Here is a 16,334-nt window from a genome sequence, read left to right on the forward strand (position 1 = left end):
CATTTAGACACATATTTACCCATTTATTCTTCCATCGACCTTTAGATATACATATATAAAAAATATTTATTTTTCAGAAAGAAACACATTCACTGGATGATGTCATCAGTGATGTCATTTGAGATGTCATCAGTGATGTTAAGAGTGATGTCACTGACCATGTCATGAGTGATGTAAGTGAGTGATGAGTGATGTAATATGTGACTTCATCAGCAGTGCATTGCGGGCGCGTGAGTTATAGTTAGCTGAACCAACTATAACGGGGGGAATATCAATGGTTTTGTATGAGTGAAATGTCCAGCTAACTATAACATGTGTGAAACCTATGGTTTTTTGGGTGAATTTCTAAGGTTTTTTAAATGCTAATTCCTAACTATAACGTGGCTGAAACCTTATACCTTACTACATGGTATTTATGGTGAATAGCCCTGAGGAAGTCCGTGGTTTATTCCACACAGGATGAAATACGTGTTGGCGGCTAGACCTTGTGTTCTGAAGAAATAATTTGAAATAAAGAAGAAGTTGGGGAAGATCATCTTGTCTTTAAGAACCTTTTACTGGAATTTGGAGCTCAGGATATGTTTTGTGCTTAATAAAAAAAACAATTCCATTCATATGAAACATTGTGCCCTTAGTGCCTCCAGATTTTAAACTCAATGTGCTTGATTTATTAAAATGTAATTAGCTGCAGGGATGTCAACTGCAAACAAATTTTGTGCAAATGGCTAACTAAATAATATTAAATTTGCCCAAAGGATGACAAGTGCTTGAAGACTTCGAACCAAACAGATTTCTCACAGGGAGACCAATTATATTAGTCATAATGCAGACCAGCCTTTCTGGAACACATGGCCAGAACTAGAAGACACTTGAGCTAATGTAATGGTTTATTCAACCCAATCAGGCTTTCACACAATCCACTTGGTGTAGGCCAATCTGATAAATTGTTTAGTGGACAATCAAAGTACCAAATAGCTTACATACTCTGTAATCTGCCTGAATTAGAAGGTACTGGGGCATCCTATATAGTCCACGAAAATATTCTTGGAGGCAAAAATATGGCACTACGCTGTGAAATTAAAGATTCTGCTCTGTGATGGATCGTGCGAAATCCGGATTAGATCTAATTTTCCTCATTTGCTTGACCTCATCTCCTAACTTAAGACCTGAGAATTGTGAATGTTTTGACCTATTGAGCTGTCAGATACCACCTTCAAATCTAAATTTGCACCAAATGTTATTTTTAAAGTTGGTATTTCTGTTTTTCAGAGAAACTGCAGTGCATCTGATAATGAGACTTCTGCACCAGTTTGTAATCCAGAAAGCATAATTGACAATCCTAACCTGAGTTTTTACCAGCTGATCCTCGGAATGACAATAGTGGGAATGATTTTTTTCATTGTCATTAAGGCATATGCTTTCACCAAGGCAACATTAAACGCCTCTTCAAATCTTCATGGGAGAGTATTCTGCAAGGTACAGTAAACACATGGGCACTCATGTTTACGAAATGGAGCGTGAAGGCTTGTTTATGTATTGTTTTAAATGTGTAGTGGGTGTTATAGAAACATTTTAAATGTGTATCTATGTACTTTTTTGTATTAACAAACAGATCACATACAAGATAATAAGATGAGAGCTATACCATTCACGTTACATTTTGGACAAATTGAATAATCAAATTCTCAGAAGGCTCCACATCTTTAATGCACCATGTGCAGATTTAAATGCTCTGTTTTGAAGCTATTCTCTGGAATTCACCTAACCTCAGTCCAATAATACCTTCCAATATCTTTCTCTAGCTCTCAAAGAAGTTCTTTAGTTAGACTGCTTAAAATTAATCACATATGATTCAAAGACACCAACTTTATTTTGTTTATTAGCTAATAGTCTTTCCTTACTGCTTGCATTCATTATTAAACCTCCAAAGTTTACCAGTACACATTTGCTACATTATAAGGATGAATCCTCACCATAGAGAAGAAAATATCATAAAATCTGAAAAAATCACAAATGTTCTCTGCTACAGATATTTCTTTTGTTTCTACTACTTTATTTTTATCCTCCTGTGAAAGTGGCTAAAATGATCCCAACCAAATACGGAAACTGCAGAAGAACCTTTCTGAGGGGGGAACAAAAGCAAAGACTGTGTAATCAGGAGAGTTATGGGCTCAGAGCCCCTCTCAGAGGGCTACAGTGCAAACAGGAGGTACTACTGTGCTCAACTGTGGGGTCTGATGCCTTTTACTCCTGATATCAATGGGCCAGCCTACTATGAGCACTGAGCAACTGGACACAGTATCCCTTCAGTACATGACGATGAGTGGTACCGTAGATTGAGCAGTCCAAGGCTTCTCAGGGGAATGGGGCGAGGTAGGTGCAAAGTGTACACAGACTCACTACTCAAAAATACATTCAATAAGCACAATAAATTATCGGCCAGCTATGCCTAGGGAAAAGGATAGAATATAGAGTTTGATGGATTCCATGTATTATAAATGTATTGATGTTCTGGATGCTAGATTGGAACCAGTCTGTGCCAGCTTAATTGCTATAGAATTAACATTTACAAACCATGTTAACCCAGCCCCCAGGATGGGTTTACTAGGGCTGACTCATCACCCAATAACATCTCCTTTTGCCATTAACTCACAGGCCGCTTGTAACCAGCTAAAAGGGATTGCTACGGGGGCCCCAGGAGAAGAAGCATATAATCTGCAGACTATACCCCTCAATCGAAAGGCCTCTAATGAAAAGGTTACACATGACTTCGTGCCTGGTACCTTTAACAGGGCAGGGGGAGTAGTAGGGTGTAGGAAGCAGTTGCATACTGCCCGGAAGGGTCTGCTTGATTTGACCCAAACCATCACGCCTGTTAGTCGGGTGGCAAAAATGAGTTAAGATTGGGTCTTCTGAGATGATTTTTAGTCAACTAAAGAATAAGGTTATGGACTGATTAGATTCTATCTAAATGTTGGGCATTCATTTTGGAGTCTGAATCAATATGGTTCAAAGAGTAAATTGGAAAAGCAAGGAAGCTAAATCCCTGGACAGAGATTGTTTTAAAATTAACATTGACAGGCCATCAGTGGCAGGGAGAAAGAATCCTTGCCTTACCTGGTCATCTGGATGTAAATCAGTCTTCCAACCCCATTCCAACTAGCTCTGGGAAACTTGGATCTTTATAATAGGCTTGCCCCTCTGACTTTTCACCTTGACTGTGACTGACTGGAAGATCAGACTGAATTGAAATTGACAAAAGTAAGGGCTGGGAAGGGCCTAAAAGCACAGCCCCAGGGCCCCCTGAATCCATTTGGAAAGAACTAATACACTCCATGGGACAGATGACCTGTTTTGATCATACTTGGGGCAGTATAATCTTAATAACCATAATACAGTGGGTGTGTAACAATTAGTGGAATTCTGACAGAGCCAATCAATGTGGATGGTCAGGGTCCCCAATGCCCGCATAGTGTGGGTGCCAAAGTAGGAATAAGAACTTGGAATATTACAGGTGTTAAAAATAAAACTAGGAAACAGGGATCGGGTAAACGTGATTAAATCATTCCATTTGATTTGTTTACAGGAGACCTGGCATACAGGGGACTTTTATTTAGATGGGTATAAGACCTATAGTACCACAGCTACCCCCTCCAGTCATTGGCAAACCAAGGGGGGCTAGCATAGCTGCATTTATATTTAACTGCGATAAACCATCTAGAAAGACATGTGGATATACTAATATTCATGGGGTAACTAACTTAATTTCCCACACAATCCATATGGGGAGGCTCCTAATGAACTGATCTACAGATATAATTTTGAGTTTCTGGAACTGTTCTGGTTGTACTATCGACAATTTCTTGGTCTCTGTAGATGGACTTGGATGGGTGAAGTCTTTTAAAATTGTTCTGAGCCTCTTCAGTGATCATCACACTTTGCTGATGTCACTTAATAATAAAACACAGTGGATCAAGGGACCATAAATGGCGGAACATATAGAAACCCGTGGTACAAAGGGCATCAGTCTCAAGTGGAATAATTTCAATGGAGCTGCCCTATTAGAAACATTATAAAGGACTACCCCAATGAATTGTACAACTGTTGTAATCAAATGTCTTTGCTCTGCCAATTTATAGATGCCTTTACCAAATAATTACCAGCCATTGCAGGCAAATTGAGACCCACTAGAAAGAGGCCTGATAATTAACCCACTAGGTGGTTTAACTGGGAATGCGTGAGTGCAAACCGGAATCCGAAGAAAGCCCGCCATACCCACCCCGGAAACAGGGATGAGATTTTAACCCTGATTTGAACCTTGAGACTTGCCTACAAGCAAGCGTTACAGAAAAGAAAGTTGGGATTGCAGGAAGAAGCTTGGTCAAAACAGCAACAGGCAGCTGAAACAAAGGATGTCACCCTTTTCAGGAACACTATAAATCAACCCTCCTTAAAGGATTAATCTGCCCCACTCGGGTAGGGTCATTAGTCCGACAGGCCGACTGGCTGGATCATTATGGGCGAATTTCAACCCAGAAAACCAAGACCTGGACATTACCACTGGAGCAATATGCTTTGTAGGATCATCACCAGGGGAGGACTGGAAACTGAAACCCGGCACTGGCAAGGAACTTGCCCGGCCCAGGGGTGGGGGGGGGTTGCTAGTGGAAAGCTTTGTGATGCTTTTATTGCAGGAGGCCAATATTGCCAAACTAGCCCCCAGTACCAAAAACAGCCCCCACCGGCCCTGAACATCACACCTAACACCCTTTACTCTACAAGAGGTTACTACCTCCTTTGAAAAATTTGCTGCTGCGAAGACACATAGCCCTGATGGGGTCTCAATTGACACATTCAAATCATGTGTTCACTTATGGGCCCTTATATTGATGCAAGTGTGCAACGCCACAGCTGGAGGATGTCTGCCCACATCTTGGACAGAAAGATTTATTGCCACGATTTTTTAAAAAGGGGACAGTGGGAAAGCAAGAAGTTATCGCCTAACATCCCTCCTTGATTTTGCTGCAAAACTATTGGGCAGAGTCTTAAAATAAAGGTTGGAATCCTGGGTGCCAGATAATCAGAACCTAACATATGCACAATATAGTTTTAGCAGGTATGTGGGCACCATGGAACAATGTATTAACCTTCATCTGCTCATTAGCAAATACTCTGTGGCAAAAGAGGGCCACATTCATCTATATTTTGCTGATTTGAGCTGTGCTTTTGTCTTGGTTAATCATGCCAAACAGTGGCAGTCACTGGTTAAGATGGAGACCATACTGAGAATGTGAATTTTTTGCTGCAGATATATGCACAGTTAACATCAAGGGTAGGTTACTTTCCAGTGGGGGAATTTATATCACGGCTTAAAATAACCTGAGGAATTTGGCTATGCTGTGTATTTGCCCCCCTTTTATTCTCATTATATATTAATGGGGTAGATGAGCTTTTGAAAAAGATAAATACAGATGCTCTTAAAGTTGGTCAATGTCTAACACTGGTATTCTTGTACGCCATTATGATATTTAGAATTTGTATTGGTCTCTAGCACTTTATAGACTGTTTCACCAGGTACATGGAGGACAAGGATAGGAAAATGAATCTAAAGAAATCCTTTACTATGATGTTTGGTAAAGGGAGAACCAAGAAGAAAACTAATCATATTAAGGGAGTAGCACTTGCTGCAATAGAACGTTTTACATATTTAGTGGTGAATTTCTCTAGTAATGGTCAATGGGGGACTCATGTAGAAGCAACAAAAACCGAAGTGTATTAGATATTCCGAAGCCTTTTTTAGGTTTGCCTCAAAAATTGATATTAAGTCCATTAGAGCGTTTTTGACTATATACAGAAGTAAATATATTCCTTGTGTCAATTATGGAGCCTCATTGTGGGAACTGACACATTGTAAATTATTGCAGACAAAGGAACATTCTTTACTATGCAGACTATTAGCAGGGCCCTATTTAACCTCCTCTTAAATTGCTTAGAAGGAATTAGGAGTGCCCTATTTAGAGGATTGCTTGCAGACAAGCCCCATCACACTCTGGCACAACATATAGAGTAAAGATGGCACTAAATTAATCAAAGAGATAATAACAGACTATCTTACTCTGGAATATATAGAGCAAGAATACCTTGGCTGGCTTATTTAAAGAGATTGTTAGAGGAGCTGGATGGGAAATTGAGCCTCAATGAGCCAGAGGGGGTATTACAGTTTAGCACAAAGGATTTAAAACCTGTTCTGATAGGGTAAAGGATGGGCGGTAGACAAAAGAGAGTATGTGTAAAACCAATTGTGTCAATGTACCTCTCAGGCCCTATACAATCAAATGCCCAGACCTACCTCATCTTATTACCAAAATTCAGCACATATTTTATTTAACAAGGCTGCGAATAGGCACATTGCACATTTTGGTTGCTTTTCCCAAGTTGGGATTTTGTCCGCAAAAACGACCTGAATGCCCATGTGATGGCAAGTCCAACCAGACTACATTGCATTGTTCACTTTTTTAAAACTTTAGAGGGATCTGAGGAAACAAATATTGCAGCCATTGTTTTTAAAAGAAAAACTGATTTATTATAATTTTATCTGAAATCTTAATACTGAGAACCAGTGCTATTGAGTTTCTGTTTCTGTATCTTACGACATTCAAAGAATGAAACAGCTGCAATACCTGGATATTTTAAGATATGAAAACGAATAGTCCATCAATTACCCCATGATGTATGATAATGCCTTTTAACTCCCTAGAATTGCACAGGAAACCATTTGCTGGTTCAGTATCCAGGAATGACGACAAATCTGTGAGATTGGCCACAGGGCTTTTAGGGCAGCGAATTATCAGAGAATGTCTTTTCTCATAAATGATTTCCTACAACACCGAATGTCTGTTTTAGTTGCAATCTGTCAGATGCGGGAGACTGGACACATATATTTTTTACTTGTCCGAAACTACACTACTTTTGGAAGGAGGTGTTCAAGTTTATTAGCAACTGTTTACCTTCCAGATCCTTCCAGATGCAACGCTGGCATTATTTAGTTTCTCCCATGCAGTCGGTCAGCTTTCTTTATGTAGACAATATTTTGCTTTTATAGCTATAGCAGTAGCCAGATCATAATATTACAGAATTGGAAAACTCAAAAAGCCCCTATATTGGCTCAGTGGCTACTTAAACTGGAAGGTACTCACAAATTCGAAGAGGCCTACTCGAAGAGGATAGGGGCAGTACAGAGGTTTGGGATGATATGGGAAAGTTATGTTATGATATGTATCCAAATGATAAGATGTAAAGGGGGCCCATGGTATTACTAGGCTGCTATCTAGAATTCTGTTATTTTATATTAAGGAAAATGAGGGATGAGGTTGACTTCTTTATTTATTAGTCTATAGTTCAGAAATGAGACCTAATACTAGACAGGCTTTTTTTTCTTGTATGTCTATTTTATTGTGTGCAAATGGATTATGTAACTTTTTCAATTTATTGACTATTTATAATATGAGATGGGAGAGCTTTTGTGTTTATGTATCCTTATTATGTTTGCCATGTTTTTTCATACTCTCAATATAAAAAAAAGATAATGCCTTTTAACTTGATGACCATTGAGTTGATGCCTAGTCTGGTATCTGGTGCCATGCGCCTGTACATCTAAGTGTTCACATATCAAATCTTTTTGTTGAATTGTAATAGAATGTTTTTGAAGATTTTTCTGTAAAATGTTATCTCTGCAATTAATTTATGTATATCTTATCTGAATAAAGATTTATTTCCTTATACTACACTATACTATACTATATTTTTATGAAAAAGTAGCATTTATATACGAACACAACATGAAATATTGCACACAGCAAATAATACACACACTCTTTGTAAGGCTGTCACTCTATCGTAATTTCCTAGTCTAAGGATGGTAGTTATACCATATTCATGTGAAGCAACATTAAGGTTATGCCCCACTAGCAAGTACGAATATTAGAAGTTCTACAATTCATTCATAAAGGTCAAAGGGCCGGGTTCACAAAGGTAAACTTACACTTTTGAGTAAGTTTGGTACTTTTCGGTATTCACAGAGGTAAACTTAGACCAAATGTCTAACTTTAGTACCTTTTACAGTATTTACAAAGGTAAACTTGGACCAAAAGTCTAACTTTACTACTTTTCGGTATTCGCAAAAGTAAACTTAGACTGAAAGTCTAACTTTACTAGTAGTAACTTACCTTTGTGACTATCATTTATATATCATATATACATTTATTGTTTGATTAATTAAATAATTACAATCCACATATGAAAATCAAAACTTAAACACATTAGAGAATATTTTTCACTGAGCTCCTCTCATCATTCTCAATAAAAATAAGGCAATACAATTATTAGTATAAAAGTTCTTCTAGGACAGGGTAACCTTTGCTTAAGTGAAGCCACATGGCGTCATGGTATCAATAAATACGATTAAGAAAAAATAGAGGTTACTTTTAAAGGCAGCAGGTAAAACACCAACTTGAAAAAGAGCATCCCCAAATGAATGTACAATTCAACGTAACAACAGTCAATAGTCAATGACAAGTCGTTGAATGCAGGTTCCATGTTGTGAGGTTGAGGCTGAATTCACTGGTTTTGCTGGAGAGCAGCTTCAAAGGCGTACCATTATTATGACCACATGTGCTTGTTCCCTGGTTTTGACATGGCCTGGAATTTGCGTTATGCAAGATGGATAAAGAGTGTGATGCTAATATTTAAACTGTGTTCTCCTAATTCAATGCCGCAATGATACCCTGCCTACAAGACCATACACCCAATCTGTTCGACTCTGGCCTCAGTTTTGATCTGCGCAGGACATCAATGCTGGGCAGAGGCATGCAACATGCTCCAGAGACTCGACAGATTCCCCGCAACCCCTGCACAGAAGCTCATCTGATTGGCGCTGCCAAAGAGGTAGATGTTTCAAAAGGTGCCACTCCCCCAGACTAAGTTGTTATAAACCACAGTTTTAGATATGTGCAGGGGAGATATGATGGAAGAGAGGCCAACTGATAAGAGTTGATTACTGCCCATGCGTGCTTGAGTTTGGCAAGGGTCACTTTATCAGAAGAATAGGAACACATTCTGATGCGCTTCTTGATACTTATTTTAAAAGATGTGTTACTTGGGTTGATGTTCCAGAGGTTATTTTCTGATAATTGCTGTGCGCATTCATTAAAAAACGACTGTGTGACCCACCAAGATAGCTAGAGCTGATATCTAACCATAACAATGACTTGAGGGAACCAGCTCCAGCCTGCCTAAGCTTGTGGCTCATTTTTAGATAAGCACCTGCGCTTAACATTTCTCAGTTTAGGAGGCCTAAATCTAATTAAATCTGTGCAGCAGATACAGATTTTGGCAGCCAAAGGACGCTTTTGAAAATCTTGCTCACATGTTGGTTTAATGTAATACTGAGTTTACCCAGGGAGATTTTGAAGTTGTACAACAACGTGAGGCCTGTTTTAGCACTAATGACTTCCAACATTGGGGCTAGGCTCAGACCTGTCAATTTTTTGGAACGTTTGGAAAGGTTCACTTGAAGAGCCAAGACTTTCACAGCGATGTTGCTATAATGTTTGACAAAGGTGCCCCTAGAGTCGATTTTGACCCCCAAGTATATATTTGATTTCCTACTGAGAGTTCAGAGTTATTATATGACCAACCACCACCTCCATGATGCTTCCTGCCAAATATGACCACGTGAGTTTTCATTAAGATTACCTCCAGGTTGTTCATGGCGGCATCACTACATAATTTATTTAGCAGTCATTGCAACCCAACTCCCGTAAAACTGAAGAGGACAAGGTAATCGGCAAACTGTAGATTGCAGAACTGAACACGGCCTTCTTGGGGGGATGTATCTACATGAATATGGGACCCCCTCTGAATGTGCTTTCAGGGTCAGGGAAAGAGAGGAAAACTATAATACACCAAGAGAAAATTCCCTCATGACCCAAATACTTTCACAATTGACAAAGTCACTATTTTAAATCAGCAACTACAACATAAGATGACAGCATGTGCTCATTCCTTTTGATTTATAAATTTTATTTCTTATTTCTTATTTTTTTGATAAAAACATTATTTTATTTTCTTTGTTTTTTATACAATACTTTTTTGACAATCCTTATACAAAAAGAGACATATATAATACATAAAAATACACATACCATACAGAGAAAGAAAACCTAATGCAATCACTCCATTATCTCATACACACTCACACATACTCTACACACTCATAATTTATTCTGAGTCTGAGGGATCACAAGTTGTAACGTGATCTATTACGCAAGGTCGACGCGTTTCGGTGGGATCAGAACCACCTTCCTCAGGCCCTTTTGCAGATGTACAGATGTTGTTTCCAAATAAATAATAAGCTCTGTATGGATATCCTTTTCAATATCAAATTTCAGAAGAATCTTATTATTCCTGTGTGAGTTCAGCTCAAGTCTGCATCTCTGTTTCAGTACAAGGAAGGATTCCACATTGATTATTCCACCAATGATTATTTATATCGGGATAACTTGCGTGCTGTGAGTCTTGCGTCTTGTATTAACATATATATATCTTGTTCGTGATTATAGCAGCTTTATACCGTAGATTGCTTTCGTTCGGTCAGTGCATTTTCTCCATTGTCTAGATTACGCACTGATTCTCTCCCCGAGTTATCTTTTTTAGCCACTCTATTATCAGGGAAACCGCATCTACAACGTCCTTCGCCCGCAATCCCGAGTGCTTGGGGGGATGACTATCTATTGCATATAGCTCCTCTGAGAGGTCAGCAATGGACAGATTAAAAAACAGCTGTGCTAGCACATAGCCCTGTTTGACTCCCCTTGTAGTCGTGATTTTTCGAGATAGGAGTGAGCCGGTACCAAGCTTGACTTGTATCCAGGTGTTGGTGTGTATTTGGACTATTGAGTCCAGGAGTTTAACCTGGATTCCCCATTTCGTTTGCTTGGCCAAAAGTGCTTCCCTTGGAACCCGGTCCAAGTCAACTTTGAAATCAACAAAACAGCAATAAACCACCTTGGATGAAACTATTGCATTATCGATTAGTATTGATAGGGTCAGTAACTTAGACATTGTGCCAGAGTTTGCAGTGATGCCTGTTTGATTTTTTTGGAACAGTCCTTTCAGGGCAGCCCAGGAGCTCAGTTCTTCAAGTAGAATATTCGGAATGTGCTTTGCCTCATTGTCCAGTAAGTTTATCAGCCTGTAGCTGTTTGGAGATGAATGAGAGCCAGGCTTGTAGATCGGATGAATTATTGCCCCTCGCCAAGACTCAGGTTATAATTGAGCTCCTTAGTGAGTAATCAAAAAGGATTGCCAGCTGTTCTGACCAGAGAGGGATATTCGATTTGAACAGGGTCTGTGGCCGGCCATTTGGGCCTGGCACTCTATCTGATCTTGCTTTAGTTAGTATTTTACCCTGCCTTGTTTGGGTGATGGAGATGTTCTCGCTTATATGTTGCTGCGACTCTTGTGAGCAATCCTGGCACTCCTTAGGGGCATCTTTATTCAATGTTGCCTTGTTTATTGCTATAGATTCTGCTCCTCTGTTAGCTCGGAAAATGACCGGTCAAAAATGTTGCCTATTCTGCCTCTGAAATATTTGCACTCCCCTGGCTAATGTTTCCATTAGATTGCCTGTTCACTAGCACCCAGAATTTTCCTTAGTTACGGATTTTACTCTCCCAGAGGAGCATGCACCAAAATTGTTCAAGGTGGTATTGTTTATCCTTTTGTTATGTCCATCTATAGTTATTTGTGCTATTTTATACCCGTTCAGTAGTTCTTCAGAGTCAGGATGCTTCCTAGCAGCCCTGAGGGCTGTATTTCTGGTCTTCTTTAACGCCATAGTCTGATTTGAAGTGGGGGTCTGAGTTCTACGAAAGTTGGTATAGAAATGCAATGGAGATGGAAATTTACTCAAAAGTTGGGAATAAAAGTTTGTCCAAATTGCTATAGGCGAGGGGTGCCACTCACGGATCTAAATCACCTGTTGCCGAGGATTGCTTCACAGCTTGGGTGTTTGCGCTTCGATATCCCTGCTCTGCTCCCTGAGGCACATCAGCTGGTGTGAGCACATTCCGCAGTCGGCGGAAAATCAACACGCTCCCAGCTCGAAAGTGCCCAGGTTGAGGACTCTGTTGCTTGCTTACTGAAAGGAACCTACCGGGGGACTGCGAGGCCCAGCATTCTCCACTCTGCACAGCTGGTGCCTCTTCCCCCGGCGGCCACGCCCCCGCCTGTAGCCTTGATAACCTTTTGCGACACCCGCTCCGCGGGTGCCGCTCACGGATCTAAATCACCTGTTGCCAAGGATTGCTCCACAGCTTGGGTGTTTGCGCTTCGATATCCCTGCTCTGCTCCCTGAGGCACATCAGCTGGTGTGAGCGCTTTCCGCAATCGGCGGAAAATCAACACGCTCCCAGCTCGAAAGTGCCCAGGTTGAGGACTCTGTTGCTTGCTTACTGAAAGGAACCTACCGGGGGACTGCGAGGCCCAGCATTCTCCAATCTGCACAGCTGGTGCCTCTTCCCCCGGCGGCCACGCCCCCCGCCTGCAGCCTTGATAACCTTTTGCGACATCTGCTCCGCGGGTGCCGCTCACAGATCTAAATCACCTGTTGCTGAGGATTGCTTCACAGCTTGGGTGTTTGCGCTTCGATATCCCTGCTCTGCTCCCTGAGGCACATCAGCTGGTGTGAGCGCTTTCCGCAGTCGACGGAAAATCAACACGCTCCCAGCTCGAAAGTGCCCAGGTTGAGGACTCTGTTGCTTGCTTACTGAAAGGAACCTACCGGGGGACTGCGAGGCCCAGCATTCTCCAATCTGCACAGCTGGTGCCTCTTCCCCTGGCGGCCACGCCCCCCGCCTGCAGCCTTGATAACCTTTTGCGACACCCGCTCCGCTGGTGCCGCTCACGGATCTAAATCACCTGTTGCCGAGGATTGCTCCACAGCTTGGGTGTTTGCGCTTCGATATCCCTGCTCTGCTCCCTGAGGCACATCAGCTGGTGTGAGCGCTTTCCGCAGTCGGCGGAAAATGAACACGCTCCCAGCTCGAAAGTGCCCAGGTTGAGGACTCTGTTGCTTGCTTACTGAAAGGAACCTACCGGGGGACTGCGAGGCCCAGCATTTTCCACTCTGCACAGCTGGTGCCTCTTCCCCCGGCGGCCACGCCCCCGCCTGCAGCCTTGATAACCTTTCGCGACACCCGCTCCGCGGGTGCCGCTCACGGATCTAAATCACCTGTTGCCGAGGATTGCTTCACAGCTTGGGTGTTTGCGCTTCGATATCCCTGCTCTGCTCCCTGAGGCACATCAGCTGGTGTGAGCGCTTTCCGCAGTCGGCGGAAAATCAACACGCTCCCAGCTCGAAAGTTCCCAGGTTGAGGACTCTGTTGCTTGCTTACTGAAAGGAACCTACCGGGGGACTGCGAGGCCCAGCATTCTCCAATCTGCACAGCTGGTGCCTCTTCCCCCGGCGGCCACGCCCCCGCCTGCAGCCTTGATAACCTTTCGTGACATCCGCTCCGCGGGTGCCGCTCACGGATCTAAATCACCTGTTGCTGAGGATTGCTTCACAGCTTGGGTGTTTGCGCTTCGATATCCCTGCTCTGCTCCCTGAGGCACATCAGCTGGTGTGAGCGCTTTCCGCAGTCGGCGGAAAATCAACACGCTCCCAGCTCGAAAGTGCCCAGGTTGAGGACTCTGTTGCTTGCTTACTGAAAGGAACCTACCGGGGGACTGCAAGGCCCAGCATTCTCCACTCTGCATAGCTGGTGCCTCTTCACCCGGCGGCCTCGCCCCCCGCCTGCAGCCTTGATAACCTTATGCAACACCCGCTCCGCGGGTGCCGCTCACGGATCTAAATCACCTGTTGCCGAGGATTGCTTCACAGCTTGGGTGTTTGCGCTTCGATATCCCTGCTCTGCTCCCTGAGGCACATCAGCTGGTGTGAGCGCTTTCCGCAGTCGGCGGAAAATCAACACGCTCCCAGCTCGAAAGTGCCCAGGTTGAGGACTCTGTTGCTTGCTTACTGAAAGGAACCTACCGGGGGACTGCGAGGCCCAGCATTCTCCACTCTGCACAGCTGGTGCCTCTTCCCCCGGCGGCCACGCCCCCTGCCTTCACGTATTTTACTGTCGTTGCTCCACCGCGACGCGGGACGCGCGCGGGACTGAGCTCGGGGCGAAGACCGGGCAAAGAGCGGGCCATTTGAGGCCGTTCGAGGACGTGAGAGACCGGACCGGGCCATCTCTCTAAGCTCTGCCTATATGGACTAGAACTGTATGTACTCTTTCTGTTTATTACACTAATTTAGTGTGACGTACAAACTCTTTTTGTCATTGACTCTCTACAAAGATCCTGTGAACTCAAGTTACTAAATATGATGACGAGGGGTAGTAAATCTAAAAAAGCGGGGGTTGGTGAGCAGTTGTTAGTTCCTATGGACGACTTTATCAATAGGGCAAACTCGTTCATAGATCAAAGCATCAGTATGATCGAAGATAGAGTATCCATCGACCTCGCCCTTGCAAAGCGATCATCCATGGGGCCACTGGCTGATGAAAGAACTCCCAAGCCAGGTGGCAATCTGACACAAGTGCCACAAGGTAATAACAGGCTTAGCCTCCCAAACGTAGTAGATCTCTCAGCCTCTCAACTCTCCATTTCGAGTTCAGATTTAGAAAAAACACCTGAAATCTTACCCGATCATACCCCAGAAGAAGTAAGACAAGCAAGAGGGAGGAGGGAGGGGGCAATTAAGAAAAGAAAGGAAAAGGGGGAAAAAATATTAGTTACGGACCCTGTTGAATTAATTGCAAATTCAAACATGGTAGGGCCAACCCTGCAAAGAGTGGATGATACAGTCCGCCCTGTGTTGGTACATCATTCTTTGCACTATACACCAGATACTAGCATCTCAGGATCCCCTGTTCTTTTACCCCCTAGCAAAGAACCAGAACTAGATGACACCTCAGAGTTGGTAAACAAAATAGCTGTCCTACTTAACGCTCTTTTTCTTCCCCTAGAAAGCAGATTACTAAATATAGAGAACCAATTATCCAAGCTCATAAACCCTCCAAAACCAAAGCCGGTCCAAGGGCCCCAAAAAGTGGGGGTAAATAAGCCACAAAAGAAAACCACAATTCCACTGTGCCCAGCTCCAAAAGCACAAACAATAGTAAAGGCACCTATAGTGGAGAAACCCTCCCCTAAAACCACAACACCTTTACCTCAGAACATTACGGTTCCAAAAACACCAGCCCCAAAAATACTAATTCCAGCAGTAAATAAAGGGGGGACCAGAGGAACACATGAGGGTAGACTCCCTGTCAACATGCCACCGGAGGCATGTCCTTTCGTGGTTGTGATGACTGGCATACCAGAATTGGTGGGGCAGGGTGCAGAACCTATTTGGTCCTTAAAAAATAAGGCGCAACACTGGTTAAGTACAAACCGCCCAATTCCACCTAACTGGTCAAGTAGGATATTAACGGTATGTAGGACCCCATGTGTAGGTCACGGCAAAAAAACCATACAGGGAGACTGCATTGTGATCACTTTTGAAGACCCCAGAGTAGTAGACTACATTTTCTCTTGGGAATATCATAGTATAAGTGGTGGGATAGACACAAAGCGTCTTTCCTTTTTCTATCCCTCAAGACAGCACAACAGCTACCTCCAGGATTTTGATAGTTCCTGGCGCGCAGCAGTCCCCCAGCCCTGGGAACATGACAACTCCAGACCTAAACCGGCCCGCGTTATAATGAATATGACAGCTCCTGGCAGGCAGTGGATCCCCGCCACCACAATTATGAGGGTCCCTGGCAGATAGTGGGACCATGGAATCGAGGTAGAGAGTGGGAGCAGTGGGGTGGGCATGCACATAGACCATACAGACCTCCTTATAGGGAAATACCACATTGGGACGGCTGGTTGGGTATACCGACTACGAACCGGTTCAGTGGCTTAGAAATGGTCGACTGACCATTAATAGAGAAAGTAAACATCAACCAGGATATTCTACCCCCAGACCCTACAGGGACGATAATCTTAGGGTCAGAGAATAAAACACAATCCCTGTCGGTCATCTTCTGGAATATTGCAGGCCTTCGCCCCAAAATCGAGGACGGGTCTGCTGTCCACTTCCTAGAGGTAGGAAAAATTATTTGCCTACAAGAGACATGGGCCACGATGGAGTTACATCTCCCGGGCTATAAAACGTATTTCTCTCCAGCCCTTGCCAGTAACGCGGGCAGGCCTAAGGGGGGTCTGATTACTTATAT

General features: G+C 43.0%; 1 protein-coding gene across 1 annotated transcript in view; it reads left to right on the top strand.

Moving 5' to 3' along the window:
- Positions 1–16,334, top strand: part of LOC147677799 (ATP-binding cassette sub-family C member 12-like) — a 2,578,840-nt gene that overhangs the window by 1,684,690 nt on the left and 877,816 nt on the right. The window contains exon 21 of the mRNA XM_086945588.1: positions 1,270–1,476. Within this exon, the coding sequence (XP_086801714.1) occupies positions 1,270–1,476 (207 nt within the window). The remainder of the gene's footprint in view (positions 1–1,269; positions 1,477–16,334) is intronic.

The sequence above is a fragment of the Lissotriton vulgaris genome, chromosome 12 (assembly GCF_964263255.1).
Source record: "Lissotriton vulgaris chromosome 12, aLisVul1.2, whole genome shotgun sequence".
Classification (NCBI taxonomy): Eukaryota; Metazoa; Chordata; class Amphibia; order Caudata; family Salamandridae; genus Lissotriton; species Lissotriton vulgaris.